We start from the raw sequence: 19,982 nt of genomic DNA on the forward strand, positions 1-19,982 counted from the left end.
TGCTTACAATAGGTTACCTTTAAATTGGGTCGGCTCATGTGTATTGGCAACCTTAAGGATATGTTTGGTTCATGGTTCCCTAAATTACCTGGTCTGCAGGCCATAGTGGCCCTAATTGGGTTAATTGCGGCAGGATGCGTACTACTTCCATGCATTTTGCCAATCTTCGTTAGAACTATCAATAATTCTTTGTCCCTCCTAGCAGAACGGAAGGTATCCACATATTTTATGAAGATGCAATATGCCTCAGTACCCACATCCGATGAGGAAGCAGAAATAGCAGCCCAAGAATTATTATGTGAGTTCGAGACAAGATACGAAAAGAGGGGGGATTGTGAGAAGGAGTAAAAAGGTGTGCCTCGAACTCAGTCGTAAATTCCTGCGGTGGGCTATTGTAAATTCCAGCATTGGGTGCAGGGGAGCCAGGTCAACAAGATAAGGAAGTAGAAAGAGTCTCTAAATAAGGTTAGGTTTAGAGAGGGTAGAATGGATGATGTATTAGTACCATGTCTTTGATGATGAGCCAGATTGTAAGCCAAGCCTCAAATGAGGGGCGGCAGCAATAGGGATAAAAACTCTTGCCCGTCCATTGTTCGGGGCTCTTCGTACCACCCTGGGATGAGGAGCCCGCCTTTGCAAACGCGTATAATAAAAGGGAAGTAATAGACCTTATCTCGGTGTCTCCTTGTCTCATTGTAAGTCCACGTAAGAAACTTCTCACACACACCATCAATGAAATAAGAATCTAACATTTCTTACTTTCTAAATCCTTTGCATAATTACATTTAAGCCAATATATTTCATACATAACATATATAGATTTTTAGAAGCAAAGGCCTTTTCAAAGTAAAAAAGGAACTTAGTAAAAAACACTTTCCAAAAGCAATCCCTTAAATTTACAACTCCCTTTCAAGCCAGCTGCTGTTTCTATTAGCTCTTGCCCTTTAACTTTAGGAAAATATGGCTCAAGTCTAATGGGAGGTACCTAGTATTATTTTCTGTTAAACAATAAATCCTACTATTTACCAACTCTTAATTGTGTTTTTGCAGCTTGATTGTATTCTGTAATATGTATGGTCAGTATGACCTTTTGCTCCCAGCCTGTAATTTCCTTTTACAACTTTGAGAATTTTGGCTCCTGCTATAAATCAGGGGGGCCCTTGTTCAGGAGGATAAACATCTGCCAAAGCCAGCTGGTCTTCTGCCTGGCATAAAAACATCTTTAAGCATCTGCAGATATATTTTTTAAGCTCATTTTAAAATACAGGTCTTGATCAGATGCCTCAATTGTACCTTCAGGTGTGAAGGAAAAAGCTCCCTTTGCAGCTGGAGCTCCTTAAGAAGACTCTACCTTTGCCTCCCTGGCTTGAATTCAAGCTGCAGCTGCAAATAACGAATCAGAAATGCGCTCCTGGTTTTTCCTTTGCAGCCAAGACTTGGCTCTTTTCATATTTGGCATCTTTTGAAAGTGCCAGTTTTCCCTACCAAGGAAGAAATGAGGACCTCATGGCTTGAACTTCCCCTGCTTGATGTCATATATGACAGCAGACATGGGAAAGGTAGGTATGGCTTGGCAGTCCAATTTCTGAGGCCTAGCAGGCCTGAATAGTTCCATGGGCTGGAGGTTCCAAACCACTGATCTGAACTCTCAGCCACACTACCATCACCACCAGGCTGGGATGTGGATAGTTTCGGTTATCATCCTTCACTGCTCCCAACAGCAGAGTGTCTAATTCAGGCATAGGCCCTCCAGATGTTTTGGGACTACAACTCCCATCATCCCTGACCACTGGTCCTGTTAGCTAGGGATGATGGGAGTTGTAGTCCCAAAACATCTGGAGAGCCGAGTATGCCTATGCCTGATCTAAGTGCATGTGTGAGGAGATGCCTTTCTCCCAGTGATTAAAACACCTGGTACTACCTGGTCATGGTTGCTGCGGAGCTTTCATGGATGGGGGTGCTAGTCTCCTCTGTGGTCCCCACGGAACCTCTGAAAAGCGGCAGTTGAAACTGCCACATCAGCTGAGGCCTGGAGAGGGATAACTGCCACTATCACCTCCCCACCCTGAAGTTTATAAGTCACTACTACCTTGTCAATGAACCTCGTTGTTGTATTATCTTGTACTATTATCACTTTTCAGTTACTGTCATCTAGCCTGGAGGCCACGCAAAAAGGTCTTCAGAATATATATATATATATATATATATATATATATATATATATATATATTCTGAAGACCTTTCTGCGTGGCCTCCAGGCTATATACAAATATATAGAAATCCTTGTGTATCATAAACATATAAATGATTCTTTATTTGCTGCAAAACTGGCTGCAGACTACAACTATTTCTCTGCCTCTCCCTTTAGCTGAAAGGCGTTGGCTCCTGAAGGTTGGATGGAGGGGCTGACCCTTCCACATGTCAGGATCAAGACAAGTGGTGACAGTCCCGAAAAAGCAACTGTTGTACACCACCTCTCCCACTCCCTAAACCTTTCCCATATTTTTACTTTAGCTTAAAGTTCGAGATGAACTGTGGAAGCCCTAAATCACAACAATGTCCTTTTGTATCACATGGGATTTCTGGCACTGAACCACCACAGGTGCCTTCAGCACTGAGAAATCCTCATGAGCATATCAGGCTGTCTGAATACCTGCTCCTCCCAGCCACTTGGAAACAGAAAGCCAAGCATCTAGTGTTGTCATGGCAGTGAAGTTCCAGAGCTCTTGTCAGAAGCAATCTCCAAGAAGGAAGGGGGTTGTCCTCCTTCTGCTCCAAGCATCAGAGGATGGAGGAGCCAAAGAGATTCACAGGTGCCCCCTTTTGGAGTCAAACGGCAAGGTAAGGGCTGCTCCCACAGGAATCGGGTTGGTTTCTTTTTTAAAAATAAAAAAAAGATTACACCTTCTCGAAGACAGGGCATAACTTGTGCTAGGGCTTATCAATGATCAGTCCTGAAAGACGGAAAATATAAGAGTCTCTGAGCATGTGGTGAGTGGCTTTCCCACTTGAGAAACCACAGCCATCCTTCCCTTAGGAAAAACACCAGAAGCCTTTCTTTTGGGAATTACAGACCTGGATATTCCCAAAAAAGCAAAAGAAATTTTTTTATATGCCATGGTGGCTGCAAGAGTTCTTATAACAGCAAATTGGAAGAGTGATAAAATACCCTCAAAGAAAGAATTAGTGGAATATACAGAATTAGATAGCCTGTCTGAAAAAATAAAGAACAAATCAAAACAAGCATTTATTTCAAAATGGGAAGCCTTTAAAATATACTTGAAAAATAATTATCCCAGTTTAAATTCTGTCGCAGCATTTGAATAACTTTAGTAGCAGTTTTAAGTTTGCAGTGAGAGATAACATAGTTCAATCATATTTACATTTTGATCAAATGTATGGTGTAATGGCAGTAAACTAATGAAGATTATCTGAGGTAAGGAGTGGACGAGAAGTCGGGTCTATAGTAATAAGACCATTTTCAGTTTGTCATTTTGTGTTTAACATCGTGCTTAGGATTTTTTCTTTTTGATGTAGATGTTGTTGAGGATGTTGTTGTTGTTATTGTCTTTTTCTTTTATGTTCTTGGGATGCTGTATGTGGATATCTGGTTGAATTTTTAAAAAAATATGAGAGAGAGAGAGAGAGAAACCACAGCCACCCTTCCAGATTTCTGGGATTTTGAGCAGAGGGCGCTCTTTTCTGGCAGCTTTGAGTAATGCAGGCATTTTGTGTTTTAAAAACCAAGCCACAGTTCATATACCACTTGTGTTCGTGGTACAATGCTTACAAATAATTCACCATGGATTTTAATTTTGCAAGAAATGTAAGTTCTCACATACAAATATTCACACAAGTATGGATCATATACAGTTTCTGTCTTATAGATCTGTATTTATCTTGGTTCAAAGTCCATGTAGACATGCCCTAAGTCACAGTCCTACACAAGCAAACAAACATACCCCTGAACCTGCTCAGAACTGCATTCTGCGCATCACATCAACCTAGAACAGTGTTTCCCAACCTTTTTTGGGCAAAGGCACACTTGTTTCATGAAAAAAATCTCGAGGCACACCACCATTAGAAAATGTTTAAAAAATTAACTCTGTGCCTATATTGACTATATATAAAGTAACTCTCTTTAATAGGAATCAAATAAACACAAAGAAAGTATTTTATAATCACTTTATTATGAAATAGTAAGTAAACAGAAATATGAAAAATTATAAAATACTTTATTCAGTGCGCAACCTGGGCCTGTTTGGCTGAACACAAAGCTGATATTCTGGCTGGAATCGAAGAAAGACACACACGTAGCTCTTCGTCAACAGCTCTCAGGCTCTCTCTGTATTTAGTTTTTATAGCAAATGAAGGAAGAGTAAGCAGGCTGGGGTGGGTTAAGTAAGGGCTGAAAGTGCCTAGATGAAGTGGGGGAAGCTAGAGAGGAGGTACATTCTGACGTTTGAGGATAGACTAGGTTCTTTATGTGAATGATAGGTGAGTTATTTGACAGATCAAACTGAGAGCAAGGTGTGGCTTGTGTAGCTGGGGTGGACATGAATGTTTGGGGTGCAAACCCCAGGCCGGCCAGGTCCAAGGGGGGGGCAGGGAGAGACGGGCCTGCCTGCCTCTGCCTGTGCTGTGGTGTGTTTTGCCCCGACCGACGGACGGACCGACCTGCCAGCTGTCTCCGCAGTAGCAGCGCGGACTGGAGCTCCGTCATTCTCCCCGCCGGTGCCCGGGGAGGGGAGTGTGGGGCGGCCGCTGTGGAAGCGACGGCGTGCTCCTCCTCCTCCTCTTGCCGGGCTAGAGCCAGCCGGCTAGCGCTCGCCCCTCCTTGCTCGAGCCGACCCCGCCGCCGGGGGCCTTCCCGTCCTCTCAGCGGCACCGCCTCGCGTCCCTCGTCCGGGGGTTGGGAGGGGGCTGGGGGGGAGGAAGGGGGCGAGGGGGAGCAGCCGCCGCCGCTCCTGAGGAGATTCTGAGGCGGTGGCGGGTGACGCGTGGCGGAAGAGGAGGGGTCCCGCCAGCCCCGCGTTTCTCTCTCTCTCTCTCTCCCTCACGGAAACCTTCCCCTCAGCTTCTGCCGCTTTTTCTCTTCTTTCCCTCTTCCTTTTTTTTTTTTAAAAAAAATGAAAAATCTTTCCTTTCTCTCTTTTCCAGCCCCCCTCCCCTCTTCACGGAATTTCACTGCACTTGGGCGCCGCGGCGCGCAGGCACACTGCTCGCTCCTCTTTCCGCGCAGGCGCCTTCTCTCGCTCTTTCGCCTCCTTTTCTTTCTCTCTTGATGGTCCGCCTACAAAGGAGCGAGGGAGGCGCCCGCCATGTTTGGATTTGCATCCAGCAGGAGATGCCGCTGCCGCCCCGCCTCTCGCCGCCCGACTCGCCCGCCTCCCTCCCACGGCACACCAGGCAACTAGTGTGCCGCGGAACACCGGTTGGGAAACACTGACCTAGAACACAGATCCTTAATAGAAGAGAACTTCAACTGCACAAATGTACTCATAATAAGACATAATAGGGTTGTAGTTTCCTTCCATAGCGGGAGTGTGCAACCTGTGGCCTTGCAGATGTTTGACTCCATCATCCCAGAACATTGGCCACACTGGCTGGTGCCAATAAAATAATAATAATTATACTACTAATAATAATTTTATTATTTATTCCCCACCCATCTGGCTGGGTTACCCCAGAAACTTTGAGTGGCTTCCAGCACATATAAACGCATCATAAAACATCAAACATTTTAAAAAGGAGTCCAACAACATCTGCAGGGTCACAAGTTGGGTGCCACTAATTCACACCTTAGAGGGCTTCCCATTTGCCTCAGCTGTTAGACACTTCAAATTCAATTCAAATGTTACTTCTATTACAAATGCTTTATCTCTGTAAGCACACCAGCTTGCCAGATGAAACAAACACCCCCTTTCATGTGCTGTTCTGGGGATCCTCCCAACAGCCCCTTGAACCAATTTCAGGGGGCAGGGGGGCATATGGGGGGAAGGATTTTAATGTAGATTACCCTGTGCCAGAATTCTGCAAGTCAGATCGAGCTCTGAAACAACCTCATACAGAGCTGGTCCTACTATTAGGCAGACAGGCAAGTACCTCAGGCAGCAGATGCTGGTAGGTAAGGAGTTGTGCAAAGGTGTTGATGGATCAAGTGGCATGTACCCCCTGCTGCCCTCAGGTATGATGGGGGGTGCTGCTCATCATTACCAGGCACCACTGAAGTAAGAGTCAAGTGCCCACCTGCTTAGCTTCTGAATATGGAAGTGGGGGGGGGGGGGAGGGAGGCACCATCTTGTCCTCCAGGCTCCAAGTCAGACAGCAACTGGTTCTAACCTTATAGACAGATTAACTGGAGACCAGGGCTTTTTCTCAGCTGGAATTTGCCGGAACTCAAGTTCCAGCACCTCTCAGGTGGGTGCCATTGCCCTTCTAAGAGAACAAGGGGAGTTCTGGCACCTCTTTTTCTCGAATAATAGCACTGCTAGAGACACTGAGATGCAGGATCTGGATTTTGAAGCAGCACTCTGCATCATTCCAAACACAGGTTGGCTGCCTACATTTACCCTGAAGCTATTATTGTGGTTATATAGCTAGAGTGTCAAAAATTGTTTTGAAAGCAACTGTGTTACATGACTTTGATTCAAATGGCCCCAGCAGGATCCTTCAGCTCTCCATATTTGTATTTCTCTGGCTAGATTTGATGTGTCAGCAATTTATCCAGATGTCAAGAGACCAAGTACTTACCTGCAGGCCCCATACACCAAAACGGTCTGCTCAGACTTGGTGAGTCTATATCTCAGGGTGCCTCACATGCACAAAGCAAACCTAGTCTTCAGTTTTACTGTATGCGTGGTTGAACAATATTTTTTTAATGTACAGTATTCCCTCCACCACCCCTACCCCGCATCTACTTTAGACCATCCAGAACTTTGTCTCCCACTATAGCTGCAAACTGACTATTTACAGAGGGACAATCTCTTGGGAGTTTGCTGTTGTGATGTCAAACTATTTCATTTGAGTAGTCTGCTCATAGAAGCAGTTGCTTGCATGCCACCCGTGTGGAGTATCAGACAAGCCAATTTAGACGTACATTGCCTAGCCCTAGACGGATTCCAACTCCTTGATCATTCTAGAGCACGGTCAAGACATACTTGGCTTTTCTCTAATGAAATGGACGGGGACTCCGAGTTCTAATAGGAGTGCTCTTTTTCATGGTTCTATCCAGCCATGCTTTCCTCCAGGATATGCTATTCCACCCCCACTTCAGTTTTTCTTTTCATTTCCAACTGATACTCAACATTCTGTGGCTACTAAATGTGCTTGATCCTCCTTTTTCCCCCTTTTGGCGGATATTTTGCCCCCTGAGGGTCTGTTTTAATATCTTTTATAGTCAGTGCTTTTTGTCTAAAAAAATGTTTAGGGGTGTTCTCATTTTCCTACTCATATTGAAATACTGCCCCTCAATGAGGCCAAACTTCGATTCACAAAATGTTTAGGGGTATGTGTACCCCTGCATCCCCCCAGAAAATAGCACTGTTTATAGTTCTGGAAACCTCGGGGTCTCTCAAAGCATTATGACGCCACCTCCTTGTTTTCATTGCCTGCGTTTTAGCCTCATTTCTGTCAGCATTCACAGCCTGAGTTTGCTATTGGAGAGGGCGAAAGTTGTCTTCTCCTTGAGCAGAAGGACGACGGCATCATATTGTTATGAGTTTGGGTGCCAGAGTTTGTGGGTGCAAAGCAGCCACCATTCCTGAATTTAGTAAGTGTTAGAATTGAATCAATGCTTGTGGGCTGCCAGATACTGGATTTAGCATGTTAAAATACACGTCAAACCAGCTTCCCATGGCAGGTAAACACCTGGGGAGACAGACTATTAAAAGAGGGCTAAGAGAAGGGACAGAGCCATCAAGAAAGCAACGGACTCTCTGGCAGCCAACAAATGGGAAGAGCCCCTCCCTGAGCTCTGTGATGGTTAGTCAGAAGATAATGCCAGAGTTTTTGTTAAGAGGAAGTTTTAGGATTTCAGTTGGCTGTGGTGTGACCGAGGGGAAAAAAGTGTCAGTCTGTTAAATGCAACAAAAGGGTGGTCAAAGTGTTATGTGGATAGAGAGATTGAATCCAAGGCAGCAGCACTGGGAGAAACAGGACCCTCTGGGAGTGTAATGCTTTGAACCCCTCTTGTCAAAAACCTTAGAGGAATATTACCACAAGAAAGCTGTTACAAAGTAGAAGGGATGGTAAACAGTGGGTTAAATTTGAACTACTTATAGGTACATGTTAAATGGAAATCTTCATAACTGTCTCAGTACTGACCCCACCTATCCTCTAAGTCCCTCACCTGGTAGCATTACTTTTAGAAGGAAGGAAGAAACTTATGATACCCTCTGTTTCTCCCCCCCCCCACTCATTTTATTACTTGCTTCTGCTCTACAATGATAGCTCAGTCAGTAAAGCATGATACTCTTAATCTCAGGGTCATGGGTTCAAGTCAAAGATTCCTACATTGCAGGGGGTTGGACTAGATGACCCTTGTGGTCCCTTCCAACTTTACAATTCTATGTCTTTCCCACTGGTGCAACTAACCTCATACCATTCCGTTCTAGAATATGAATTATGCTACGCTGGAAACGGAGTATTATGGTTTCATTTGTGGATGTCAGAGGTCTATTAATCAGTGATGTGGGTAGGTGGGTGGAGATCCAAGAGCAATATCTGTAATCTAACAGATATCAGTTGAGGCCTTCATTAGCATATTAAAATATCCTGCTGAAATGGGATAACTAATGCTGAAGGATACCCATTGAACCAGGGTGCTTCAGAATGTACAGACTTTTCACCTAATAGTTTATCTAGCCCTGACGATGCTGTTTTTCCAAAGAACTGTAGCTATGCAAGCAAATGCAGAAAATAACCATATATTCCTTTAGCACCGAAAATTAGGACCAGGCACCTACAGTATTGACTATGGAGGCTTCAGTTCTAGTCATCTGCATAAGAAGATGTCAAGCTCTAGTTGGGCGAAAGCCCAGGAGGCAGCAAGGCTCACCAAAATGCCACATTTCAATTTTAAGGAAATATGCAGCAGGGCGAAAGCTCTGGTGAGTGTTTGGCTTCAAGCTCTTTGTTACATGTTGGTTTAGTCTAGGGGTTAAAATATTGGCCAGTTTCATTTCAGATACATCTGAGGACACGGGCCCACAGTTTTCTCAGAGACTGGTATCAACTTTAAGAGTATTTTCCAAATGGCATGTGGTTTGTCTTTGTTACATAACCAAGAATGTTATCATTGTGAAATATGAAGGAAAGGCCCATCAAGCGTAACAATGGGCATCAGGCAAGTGTAAGGGGGAATCTTGTCACCCCTGTCTATTTCTCAGGCAAGTACACGGGTGGCATTGTGGTCTAAACCACTGAGCCTCTTGGGCTTGCTGACCTGAAGGTCAGTAGTTCGTATCCGTGTGAAAGGGTGAGCTCCTGTTGCTCTGTCCCAGCTCCTGCCAACCTAGCAGTTCAAAAACATACCTGTGAAAGTAGATAAATAGGTGGCGGGAAGGTAAACAGCATTTCCATGTGCTCTGGCTTCTATCACAGTATCCTGTTGTGCCAGAAGCAGTTTAGTCATGCTAGCCACATGACCCGGAAAGCTGTCTGTGGACAATTGGCGGCTCCCTCGGCCTGAAGTGAGAGAAGTGCCACATGCCATAGTCACCTTTGACTGGACTTAACCATCCAGGGGTCCTTTACCTTAACCATAAACAGTATTATTTAATATTAATAAAATACTATCAAAAACTAAGTAGGAAGGAAGCAAAAACAAAAAAAGATAAAAAAGAGGTGCTTCCACTCTTCTATCTGCCAATTATATATAACACAGTTATTTCCAATATTTGGCATATACACTCCAGAATAACTCCTGATGAATTATGACATTCATATCTGAGCCTGGCTTCCCTAACAAAGGGGTCATGTACCAGGTCAGACCTACCTTTCAATCACCCCCACCCTAGTTTCTGCCACTAGCCGGGGGCACAATCTGCTGTGAAAAATAAAATAAAGCCTGGAGCTATGCTCCACCTCATTCCTTTGCTGCCACAAACTCCACATACCAGATGGCTGTTTTAAAGCTGCACATGCCATCTCTTAACCCTATTCACGTGCATCCTTTCTCTCTCCAAGAAAGCAAAGCTGGGTCCTGGGACTTATGAGTACTCAGATTTTCTACAACTCCAAGAGAAACGTCCACACAGCATTAGAGGAATATGTGACACCGGAGCAGTGAGATTTAAAGACCGCATCAGGGTACGCATCTGTCCTTGTCGGAATGAATTGTGTGAAATGCAACATTCTTTGCGAATGGTTTTTGCCATATCTACTTTGAATTTGCTATTTTTAGTATAGTCTCCAACTTTGCTACCTGGATTGTGGAGTTTTATTTGTTTGTCTTGGTTCCTTTGATCCTGTCTTTCAAACCACCAGTTGTGGTGCAATTCCGTATTGATGCAAAACATATTTCATTATGCATTCCCGCCTCCATGATTCACATGGAATGGAAGATGTGTGGACAGCTGAATCTTGAGCCATTCACCACGCCAACATATTCCATTATGAAAATAATATTTTTATTAAAAGAAACTGTCTCCATTTTAAAGGAATCATAGAGTTGGAAGGGATCCCCGACTCTATGCTCATCTAGTCCAACCCCCTGCAATGCAGGAATCTAAACTAAAGCATCCATGACAGATGGCCATCCAACCTCTGCTAAAAAAGGAGAGTTGACAACCTACCAAGAACATTCGGTCTTTAAAACCTACGTTATGGGTCTAGGCTGAAAAGTAGGCTTAGAGAAACCACACCATGAAGCCACTGTCCCCAGTAATGTGAGCCTATGTCTCTCCAGAGCATCAAGAAAGGCGGGTGGGACTGCAGCATCAGCATACAGAAGTCAACCATTTGGGTTTTGTTCCTACTAGGGGGGTTACCAGAGGCGGACCGTGGGTTCTCAAATTACAGTGGCGTTCTGTGTGACACTAAAATTTGGCACCTTCCACCTCTCTTGCTCTGCTCTACAGCATTGTTGTGATGGCCCCAGCAGCACAGTGCCCAGTGCAGCCGAACTGGTCACACTACCTTAAAACCGCCTCTGGGTTTACATTTGGCTAACATCTAAAAACCCCTTGTTCTAACGTGTCATAAATGAGATTGCAGCCATTATGCATGTACTAATGGCTGCCATTGCTATGGTCACCTGCTTTGTGCTCCTTTCAGTGTGTACATTCCTCCTTCCTCCGCTCCTATCACCTGTAGAGTCTACCACCTGCTCATTACCTCAGGAGTCCGTAAGTAGGGGTGGGAAGCCTGTGGTCCTCCATATGTATTGGGCTCCCAAGTCCCATTATTCCCAGCCAAAATAGCCAACAGTGAGGAATAATGGGAGTTGTAGTGCTACAGCAACTGAGCTTGTGTCGTAAAAAAAGAAAGGTTTTGATGTAGATGGAGAGTTGGCGTGGTGAAAGGCTCAAGATTCAGCTGTCCGCACATCTTCCATTCCTTGTGAATCATGGAGGTGGGAATGAAGGACAGATATATTGGCTGCCTTCCAACGGTTTTGTGGTTTAGCACCAGCAAAATAAAAATTATTCATCACCGGACTGACACATTTATGAAGCAAGAGTGACTCACAGTGGATTAGTAGGTGAAACACATTAAAAAAAATATTACAACTCTTAACTGCTGGAAAGATGGCTTTGCCTGCAAAATACCTTTAATCGCAGTATTATTCATTGCGTTGTACTGTTTTCTTTGTTCTGAACTATCGTGCAGAATTTCCAGGAATTGTTTTTGTAATGTTTTTCTATAATCAACATATTCCAAAAAACCAGGTTTTTCTACCCTCACTTATGTCACAGTAGTAAAGATGATATCAATAGTACCACAAAAGGGAAACTGTCTTAAAGTATCAAAGGATATGGACATATGTAATACTCTAGTCTGTGCGAGGTTTTGGTTGTTTTTGTAGCTGATACAAATCTCAGTAAAAGTGTGTGTGTGTATGTGTGGTTTTTTTAAAAGGGTGTTTTCTCATAGCACCTCCTCGCTCCTGAAGTCAAGGGAAGGCTCCTTGCCTTCCTACAAGAACCTGAGCTATTTCCTCCACAAGAGGCAACTAGGAAGCAATTGGACATGAAGAACCAGCTTATGTACATGTGGCAGAACAAAAGCAAGGCAGGGATTAATAACCTGTGGCCCTCCAGATGTTGTTGGACTCCGTCAGCCCCAGCCAGTGTGACCCAGGGTCAGGGATGATGGGAGATGTAGCCTAACAAAATCTGAAGGGTCACACGTTTCCCATCCCTGATCTAGAGTTTTTCCTCTGGCAGGCCTTCTGTACCTTTAACAGCAGTGGACGAGCAGAAATTCATTCTGTAGGTGAAACTTTTCCCATTTCCCATCCAATTGCTGGGGAAAGCTCCACCCTTTGAATGCCTGATGTTTTCACACGAGCCCTACCAAATAAGAACTGCCAGCCCAAGACTTCGCTAATAATTATTGAGTATTCCTCCTAATTAGTTTGCCAGGTGATTAGACGACACTAGCTATTTAATGTACATAGAGTCTGATTTGTTTGCAGGAAGGTTAGATGACATGGTGTCATAATAAATGTGACTATGTATGTGCTTTCTAGTGCAATTCCCCATCATTTCTCTTAATGCAAAATGTCCAGTATTTTGGTAAGATGCACTTGGTGAGCTGGAGCTCAAAATCAACTATAATTGCATAACATGAAATTGCCAGCATGTGGTTGCATTCAGCTCAAAAACAGCAGCAGTCTCGGAGCACCATTGGAAACAATGTGGAGTCCAGATAAGAGATGGGCATTGCTCTGCTGTGGTTATGTTAATGCTCTCTCTTTCTCTCCACCCTAACATCCTAGGAATGTTATCCTGGCCCAGGAACCTATGGAAATCCTTATGCTGCCCTAGATAAAAAGGAAAAACGCTCTGTGACTGCACTTGGAATAATGGACAGTAAAACTTCAAAATGCTTCGCCTTTCCCAATGTGGCAAGTTTAGTTTCTTAGTTCTCTACTTAGCTGCTCTCGATCTTCAAAGTCTTCCTGTTGAACTGGCTGGAGAAGGCTTGTGTTGCTGATACGGGATTGCATTCCCATGCCACACCTTTGGCACGGGATTATGATCCCATGTAGTTTCATACAACTACAGCCACATCAGGTCCAAGTCCTCGCCTATTCAACGCAACAGATGCTACACTTTTGCAAACTGCTTAAGAAGCCTCTCCCTCTCCCTAATACTTTCTTAATCCTTGATTTCAGGGAAGTGGTTTGGGACCTGGCACCTACAATATCAAAAATGGGGTGGATGAGATGCTGAAACGCGTGGTCAGCTTAAAAGGCCCTTATGAAACCTTCACAGGAGACAGGTCAAAGCCTATTGTCTGTGGGCATTACGCTACTGATGTATGTACGCTCATCTTCTTTGCTTGCAAACTTTTTTTTAAAGCGTCATGTTGCTGGTTAGTAATTCAAATGATAGAGTTGCCAGACTTCAGAGTGACTGGCAAAACATCAGAAAGTCCATGAACCTTCCCCACACTGCTTCTTTTAACCCTCCAACTTTTGGAGTAATGGAGTTTAAGAAGATTCTGATTGTCTTTAAAAAGAAGAAAATATAGAAACACAAAAAGAAATAATTTTGTATGTGTTAAATTTTGAAGTTTTGTGATCTGTCAGGTTCTGCTGCTTGGAACACTGGTGATTCAGATGAAAAATGTCTAAATTATTAGACAGGCATTTGTAAGAGTTCAAATGTCTCCACTGCAATATTGTTTTTCATGTTTCTAACACTCCAGACCAGGGGGAGCAAACTATTCCGATTATATTGATGATTAAGTACTTATTTAGCATTTTGTCACAAGTGTTCCAATACACCGCATATTCCATTAATTATCTCAGCACCCTCACAACAAATCTTGCATTATACAATACTACAGATGGATCTGAGGCTGAACAATGCAAATAACTGCAGCTGTTTGGAGGAGGGTGGGCATAGGAAATCTTGGGGATGGCCCTTTCTTCTAAATTTTCTGCCAGAGATAAATATTGCATTGCTTTCCTTTTCCAAAATGGATAAATTTACAGGTTGAATGAAAACAGTATAGAAAAAGAAGCCAGTCAGCAGTGGTAGACGAAAAGCAGAATCAGGGCAGATCCTACAGTTCAACAAATTCAATTGCATTACGTGCATTTTAACTGTTGTAAGCCTACACAATGCAGGTTGAAAATTCATTTTATATAAGATCATTGATACAATGATACAATCTTCCTTCAGATTATTGAGCTGGGGGTGGGGTTGTGTGTGAAAATTATAACTGTATTCCATGAAAGAACAGCAACAAGAGTACCCTCAGGTGACTTCCTTCCTTCTTCTTCTTCTTCTTTTGTAAAATTGCACAGATTTGATATACACATACAGTCGTACCTTGGCTGTTGAACGGAATCTGGGTTTGCGGCATTCGGGAGCCAAAACATTTGAGTTGCAAGGCGTTTGAGATCCAAGGTACAACTGTATCTCCTTTCCTTGTTTAATATTTCTAGAAAAAGTCCATCGAACTGAGTGGCACCACACTGAAGAGCTTCCTGGAAGTACTAGAATCAAGGGATAAAAGGAAGCACGGCACTTTCGGCAGTCATGTTTGGAATCCCAAGTGCCCCTCTGATCGGATCTTCTGGGCCACTATCAGCCAGTGTCCACGTGAACAAGTAGGTGACTTTCCATTGCTTCTTGGTTGCAATCACAGTGCCAGTTTCTTCCAGATGGCCGGGTTGGGATGTCGTGTGATGTGAAAAGCGTGGGTGGGGAACAAACAACAAAGAACAAACAGGCTTCTAGGACAGTCTACTATGGGCCCCAGGCTTTCCAAAGAGCTGGACTAACTCCCCAGCTTTAGGTAGGTGCCAAACTGCAGCTAATCAACCAAGCAGAGTTGAGGGCAACCAGCCACGCACCTGGAGTCTAGGGGTTTGAGGCAGAGTCCATTGTGAGATGTAAAGGTAAAGGTAAAGAGACCCCTGACCATTTGGTCCAGTCGTGACCGACTCTGGGGTTGCGGCACTCCTCTCACTTTATTGGCTGAGGGAGCCGGCGTACAGCTTCTGGGTCATGTGGCCAGCATGACTAAGCCGCTTCTGGCGAACCAGAGCAGCGCGCAGAAACGCTGTTTACCTTCCTGCCGGAGCGGTACCTATTTATCTACTTGCACTTTGACACGCTTTCAAACTGCTAGGTTGGCAGGAGCTGGGACCGAACAATGGGAGCTCACCCCATTGCGGGGATTCGAACCACTGACCTTCTGATCGGCAAGTCCTAGGCTCTGTGGTTTAACCCACAGCGCCACTCGCGTCCCAGGCCATTCTGAGATAGCGTCAAATTAATATATGTTTTGGAGGTTGTGTTTCAACCTTTGTTTCATAAATGTCATAGGCATATCTTGCTCCAAGTACATAGAAGCCAGTATTTTATGTGGCGTCCAAACTGGTAAGCACTCAATCACACAATGTCAAGGGAACAAGGGGAATCTCTAGCAAAACGTTGTGCTGTGTCTCTGGCTCAATGTAGCTAGCTGTATCTCCCCCAGGATGCTTTTCTATACTCTTTGTGCTGCTACACAACTGTTGCATTCACTGATTCAAAGTAATTTATTTTACTTGTTACAGTACCTGACAGGGCCAGGCTCATACGACATAAAGCCCATCAAGAGAAAAGAGTATGAAAATCAGCCACCGTTCTGGATTGGTGCAAAAAGATTTGACAGGAAAGCATACCGTCTGTTTGTTGGAAATGCTGTGAGTGGGAAATTATATGATCAGAGTTTGACTAAGAAAGACCGCTTACCGTAATTTTCCCAGTGGCAGAAAGGGGAGAGAATTTGAATTCAGTTTGCATATAAAGGTGCAGCTAACTAACTTGCCCTTCCTGAAAAACTATGGAAAGCGAAACACAGCCATCTTTCAAAATTTGCACTTCTCCAGATATTCCAGTGCAGTTCTCCTGCCAAGTAATGTATGTACTAAATGGGAAAATGAGAAATGGAGAGAAACCAAAATGGATCGATTTGCCTGTCCTGAGAAGGGGCTCAATGGAGCAATGGGCATCTCACATGAGCCCACCAGGAAGCATGGCAAAGGCACGAAGGGTGAAGTGGCAGAGAATCGGATTGGTTGGAAACATTTCCTCTGCCACTGGCAAGTTGCAGGTGGGGCCACACACACACCTGGCCATCCCTGCCTTATACTTTGACCATGCTCCTATGTGTACTTACTTAGGACTATTTCCCCCCAAGCAAACACATTTAAGATCAGGAATTTTGCAGTGCTCAAATGAAATACTTTTGTCTCCACTAGGCTCAAGCGCCCCTTACACTGTGCTGGGTTGAGGGAATCTATTTTAGATTGTTTGATAGTGTCGCATCCCTTTTGCTGATAGGCTAAAACTCCTTTTAGTAATGATGTGCCAAAGGGATGGCTCTGGCTCTGTTCCTCCTTCTCCTTGTGCCCTTTCTTGTATCATCTGCATTCATCTTTTCCGGGTTCCTGTGGTGAACTGGAACAAAGCTGGGAGGACTCAGTCAGCGAAAGCTTTCATTTGAAAGAGTTCACTTCCACTTAGGGAACAGGTAAGGACTCCCAGGCAGGGTTTGTTCTCTCTCCTTGATCCTGGAGAGCAGGGAACTTAAAAGAGGTCAAGAATGAAGGGCTCTTTCATAATTGATGGGGAACTTTGCTGGTGGTGATTAAGTGTCGCGGATAAAGTTGGCAGAGAACTGAACTTACCTGCCGGCGGTTCGAGAGTTTTTAATGCAACGGAGGAGCAAATCGTTTTGCTCTGGCCACTGGGACATCTAAAAAAAAGCCTACTTCAGAGGGGCCTCCTCAGTGATCTGGGTTCAAATAGCCAGAGTTGGTGAAATGAATGAGAATTCTTGTACACGTATGGAAATGAAAGAGGGGATTGATGTTCTCAAGTACAAAACATGCAAATGGAGTGTTGTTGATAGCCGGAACAGCCTCTCTCTCTTCTACTGCCATTCTTACCCCAAGGGGACGGGGAGGACCCTTTGCAGAGGCGTTTTAGATGCATGGCCTCTCCCTACAGCAATTGTACTAATGGCAACATTGGAAAAGAGGCATAGCTCAGAAGAAGAGCCTGTGTTTGGCATGCCAAAGGTCCCAGGTCCAATGTTTGTCATTCTCAGTCAGTGGGTGGGTGGACTTTCACCTGAAACCCTGGACAGCGGCTCCCAGTCGGTGCAGACAGTGCTGAATTACATGGGCCAATTTATTTTTTAGGCGACTTCCTAACAGCAGCAAGGGAGAGGGCTTTGCCCCCAATAAAAGGCTAGGTGGGTTGTGGAACATTTCCCTCTAGCAGGGCCACTGACATTTCTGGTGACAGGAATCCCAGTGTGAAATCGTGGGGGGGGGGGCTGTTGGAGGACTAGATGGAATGGCCTAATATAGGGTCAAGCCATTGGTATATTGTCCAAATAGATTGGTTTGAAATCATTCTACTCATTAGACTAATCCACTGCACTTATAGAGATTCATGAACAAGTGGAGTGAGCCTTTGGATTGTGATGTCAAAGCCTTTAAGGCTATGTTCACAATTCTTTCAACCCATTCTCCCTTTGAGAGGATCAGAAGTCTTCCTTTAAGACATGGGGGGGGGGAGTCTGTGGCTCTCTGTATGTTGAGCTACAACTCCCATCAGCCCCAGCATGACCAATGTCCACGGACGATGGAAGTTGTAGTCCACCAACATCTGGAGGACCTTATAACAAGATATGTAGATACATTATATATTGGGTATCAATGAGGTGGATGTCTGTTCCAATGTTATAAAGATGAGAGGTGGTATCATCTTCACTATAGTGCAGCTGAACATTCATGATGTCACTCACAAAAATCAGAAAGTCTCAGACATAACAGGGAACATTAACAAGCAGTTGTGAAAGTAGTCCAAACCTGTGCATTTTGCACTTCTACTGTCTAATGCCAAAAGGGGATTTTGCACAGAGGGAATGCTGAATGCCCATTCATCTCCCCAGCATGAGCTTACTTTCATTCCATTGGCCAGACAAGAAGTGGATGCTCAAGGGCTTTACAGATCTGCATCTCAGGATACCCAAAGCTGCTCCTTGTCTGCTTTCCTGTTTATAGAACCCAGTTGGAGTTGGCCGCTATGATACTATGAAACATGAAAAATACCGAAAGAAGATCAGATACCGTTCGCTTTATATGAATGATACACAGCGTTACCTTAGTAACCTGGAGAGGGACAAGTGCTTACAGTAAGTAAAAAAATTACAAAACACAGAGGAAGCAGCAACTTCTAAGTTCTAGCAGTACATGAAATTGTGCTTGAGCAATTCATTCGAATTTGTACACTTGGCCTAATTTGCATGCCTTGTTTTGGATGACAAGTTTTGATTGTAACTTAGTTTTAGAATTTGGAAACTTTTCAGGATCTAGAATAGTAATAGAATTGGGCTTGTGAAATGTTGAGGATTTGGCTCAGGCCAGTGAGACAGGAAGCGTTTAGAGTGAAAATGTCTCATGTGGAGATAAAAAGATGTTGCCCATTCTGCTTCCGTAAGGCTAAACAAACCAGGGGAACAATAGACTAGAACCCAGAAGGAGTGGAGCTTAACTAGAATTCCTAAAATTAATTCTTGAATTGGGTGCAATTTCCAGCTCATTTGCATCTCTTTGAAGGTAAACATTTTGCGGGCTTACTCTTCTAACAATTCAATCCTCTTTTTCAGGGAGAGGATTACGCCTGTTAATAAAGGCCTCCAAAGACTCTGTTAATCTACCTGAAGACTCGTTGCTTCCTGAAACATAGTTAAGTCACCAGGTATCAGCTGCATTTCTAGTTAATGTCCATAAAAAATCCTGCCAAGAGGACACAGACACCTCAACATTTGCTATATCGTATCCCGTACCCACCTACAATCATTTCTTGGTAATTATGTATAACACTCAAATCAAGACACTTGGTGGAATATGGTTAATGTGTTTTTTGAAAACCAGCATGCTGATGTAATTATATCAATATTAAAAATGCTAGACACAAACTGAACTGCTTACTGTTACAAGTAGTCAACACCAGCAAAAAATAATAATAATTGTACTAGTCAGTTGTATGAGTAAAGAAAGCACAGTTTGCAGTTGCTACTAGTTCCTCCAAATATTGCAGACAATCAGGGTCAGGTGTTTTTTAAAGTGCCTCTTCTCTGCCAGGGATCTACCTGGAAAGTCTGAACTCGTATCAGAAGCACCAATACATGCTGGTTGATGGTGATGGAGGAGGAGGAGGAGCTTCTTGGCTCCAGTGTAATACCTGAAGTTAACTTGGCAGGTGTACAATGTATGTGCACATATAAACCTTGTGCAATCCTTCAATGCAGTCACACGAACAGAAATAGCAGCAGTTGCTAGAGATATAAGACTGTATCCCGACAGGGATGATTGGCATGAATACAAGTAGTTGTGTTTCCTATCAATTTGTTGTTTCATTGATGATTAACACCATTGAACATTTTCTTGCTTTTTTGTGGGTGGGCATATTCCCTAGAGATCTCATAGGGTAGCATTGACTGTCACAGCATTTGAACACTAAATGGTTCAATCCTATTTGGTGTATGAAAAATTCTATTTAACTAGACCAACATGAGCCAACAGGATGCTTTCCAGATGTTGATGCAACTACAAGGACCACCATCCCCGACCATGAGGTCAACAATGTTAAGAGGGCACATATTCGTTACTTCTGAATTAGATAGTACTGAAGCACAAGGAATTGAAGTATTAATTCATTCTGTCAGTTCCTTTAAGGACATTTTATTATACTTCTGAATAAATGTTAACTTGCACATAATGTGGTAAAATAATGCCA

At 43.8% G+C, this 19,982-nt stretch overlaps 1 protein-coding gene across 1 annotated transcript; it reads left to right on the plus strand.

The window, feature by feature from the left end:
- The first annotated feature begins 2,037 nt into the window (after positions 1 to 2,037).
- Positions 2,038 to 19,161, plus strand: CIMAP2 (ciliary microtubule associated protein 2). Its single transcript, XM_081915867.1, has 11 exons — positions 2,038 to 2,175; positions 2,369 to 2,841; positions 6,705 to 6,792; positions 8,940 to 9,110; positions 10,189 to 10,311; positions 12,944 to 13,072; positions 13,343 to 13,486; positions 14,624 to 14,788; positions 15,743 to 15,871; positions 18,245 to 18,375; positions 18,850 to 19,161. Exons 2-11 carry the CDS (start codon positions 2,789 to 2,791, stop codon positions 18,893 to 18,895), a joined length of 1,179 nt encoding a protein of 392 aa, XP_081771993.1. The 5' UTR covers positions 2,038 to 2,175; positions 2,369 to 2,788; the 3' UTR covers positions 18,896 to 19,161.
- The last annotated feature ends 821 nt before the right edge of the window (positions 19,162 to 19,982 follow it).

This window comes from Podarcis melisellensis, assembly GCF_964234715.1.
Source record: "Podarcis melisellensis genome assembly, chromosome: 6".
NCBI lineage: Eukaryota > Metazoa > Chordata > Lepidosauria > Squamata > Lacertidae > Podarcis > Podarcis melisellensis.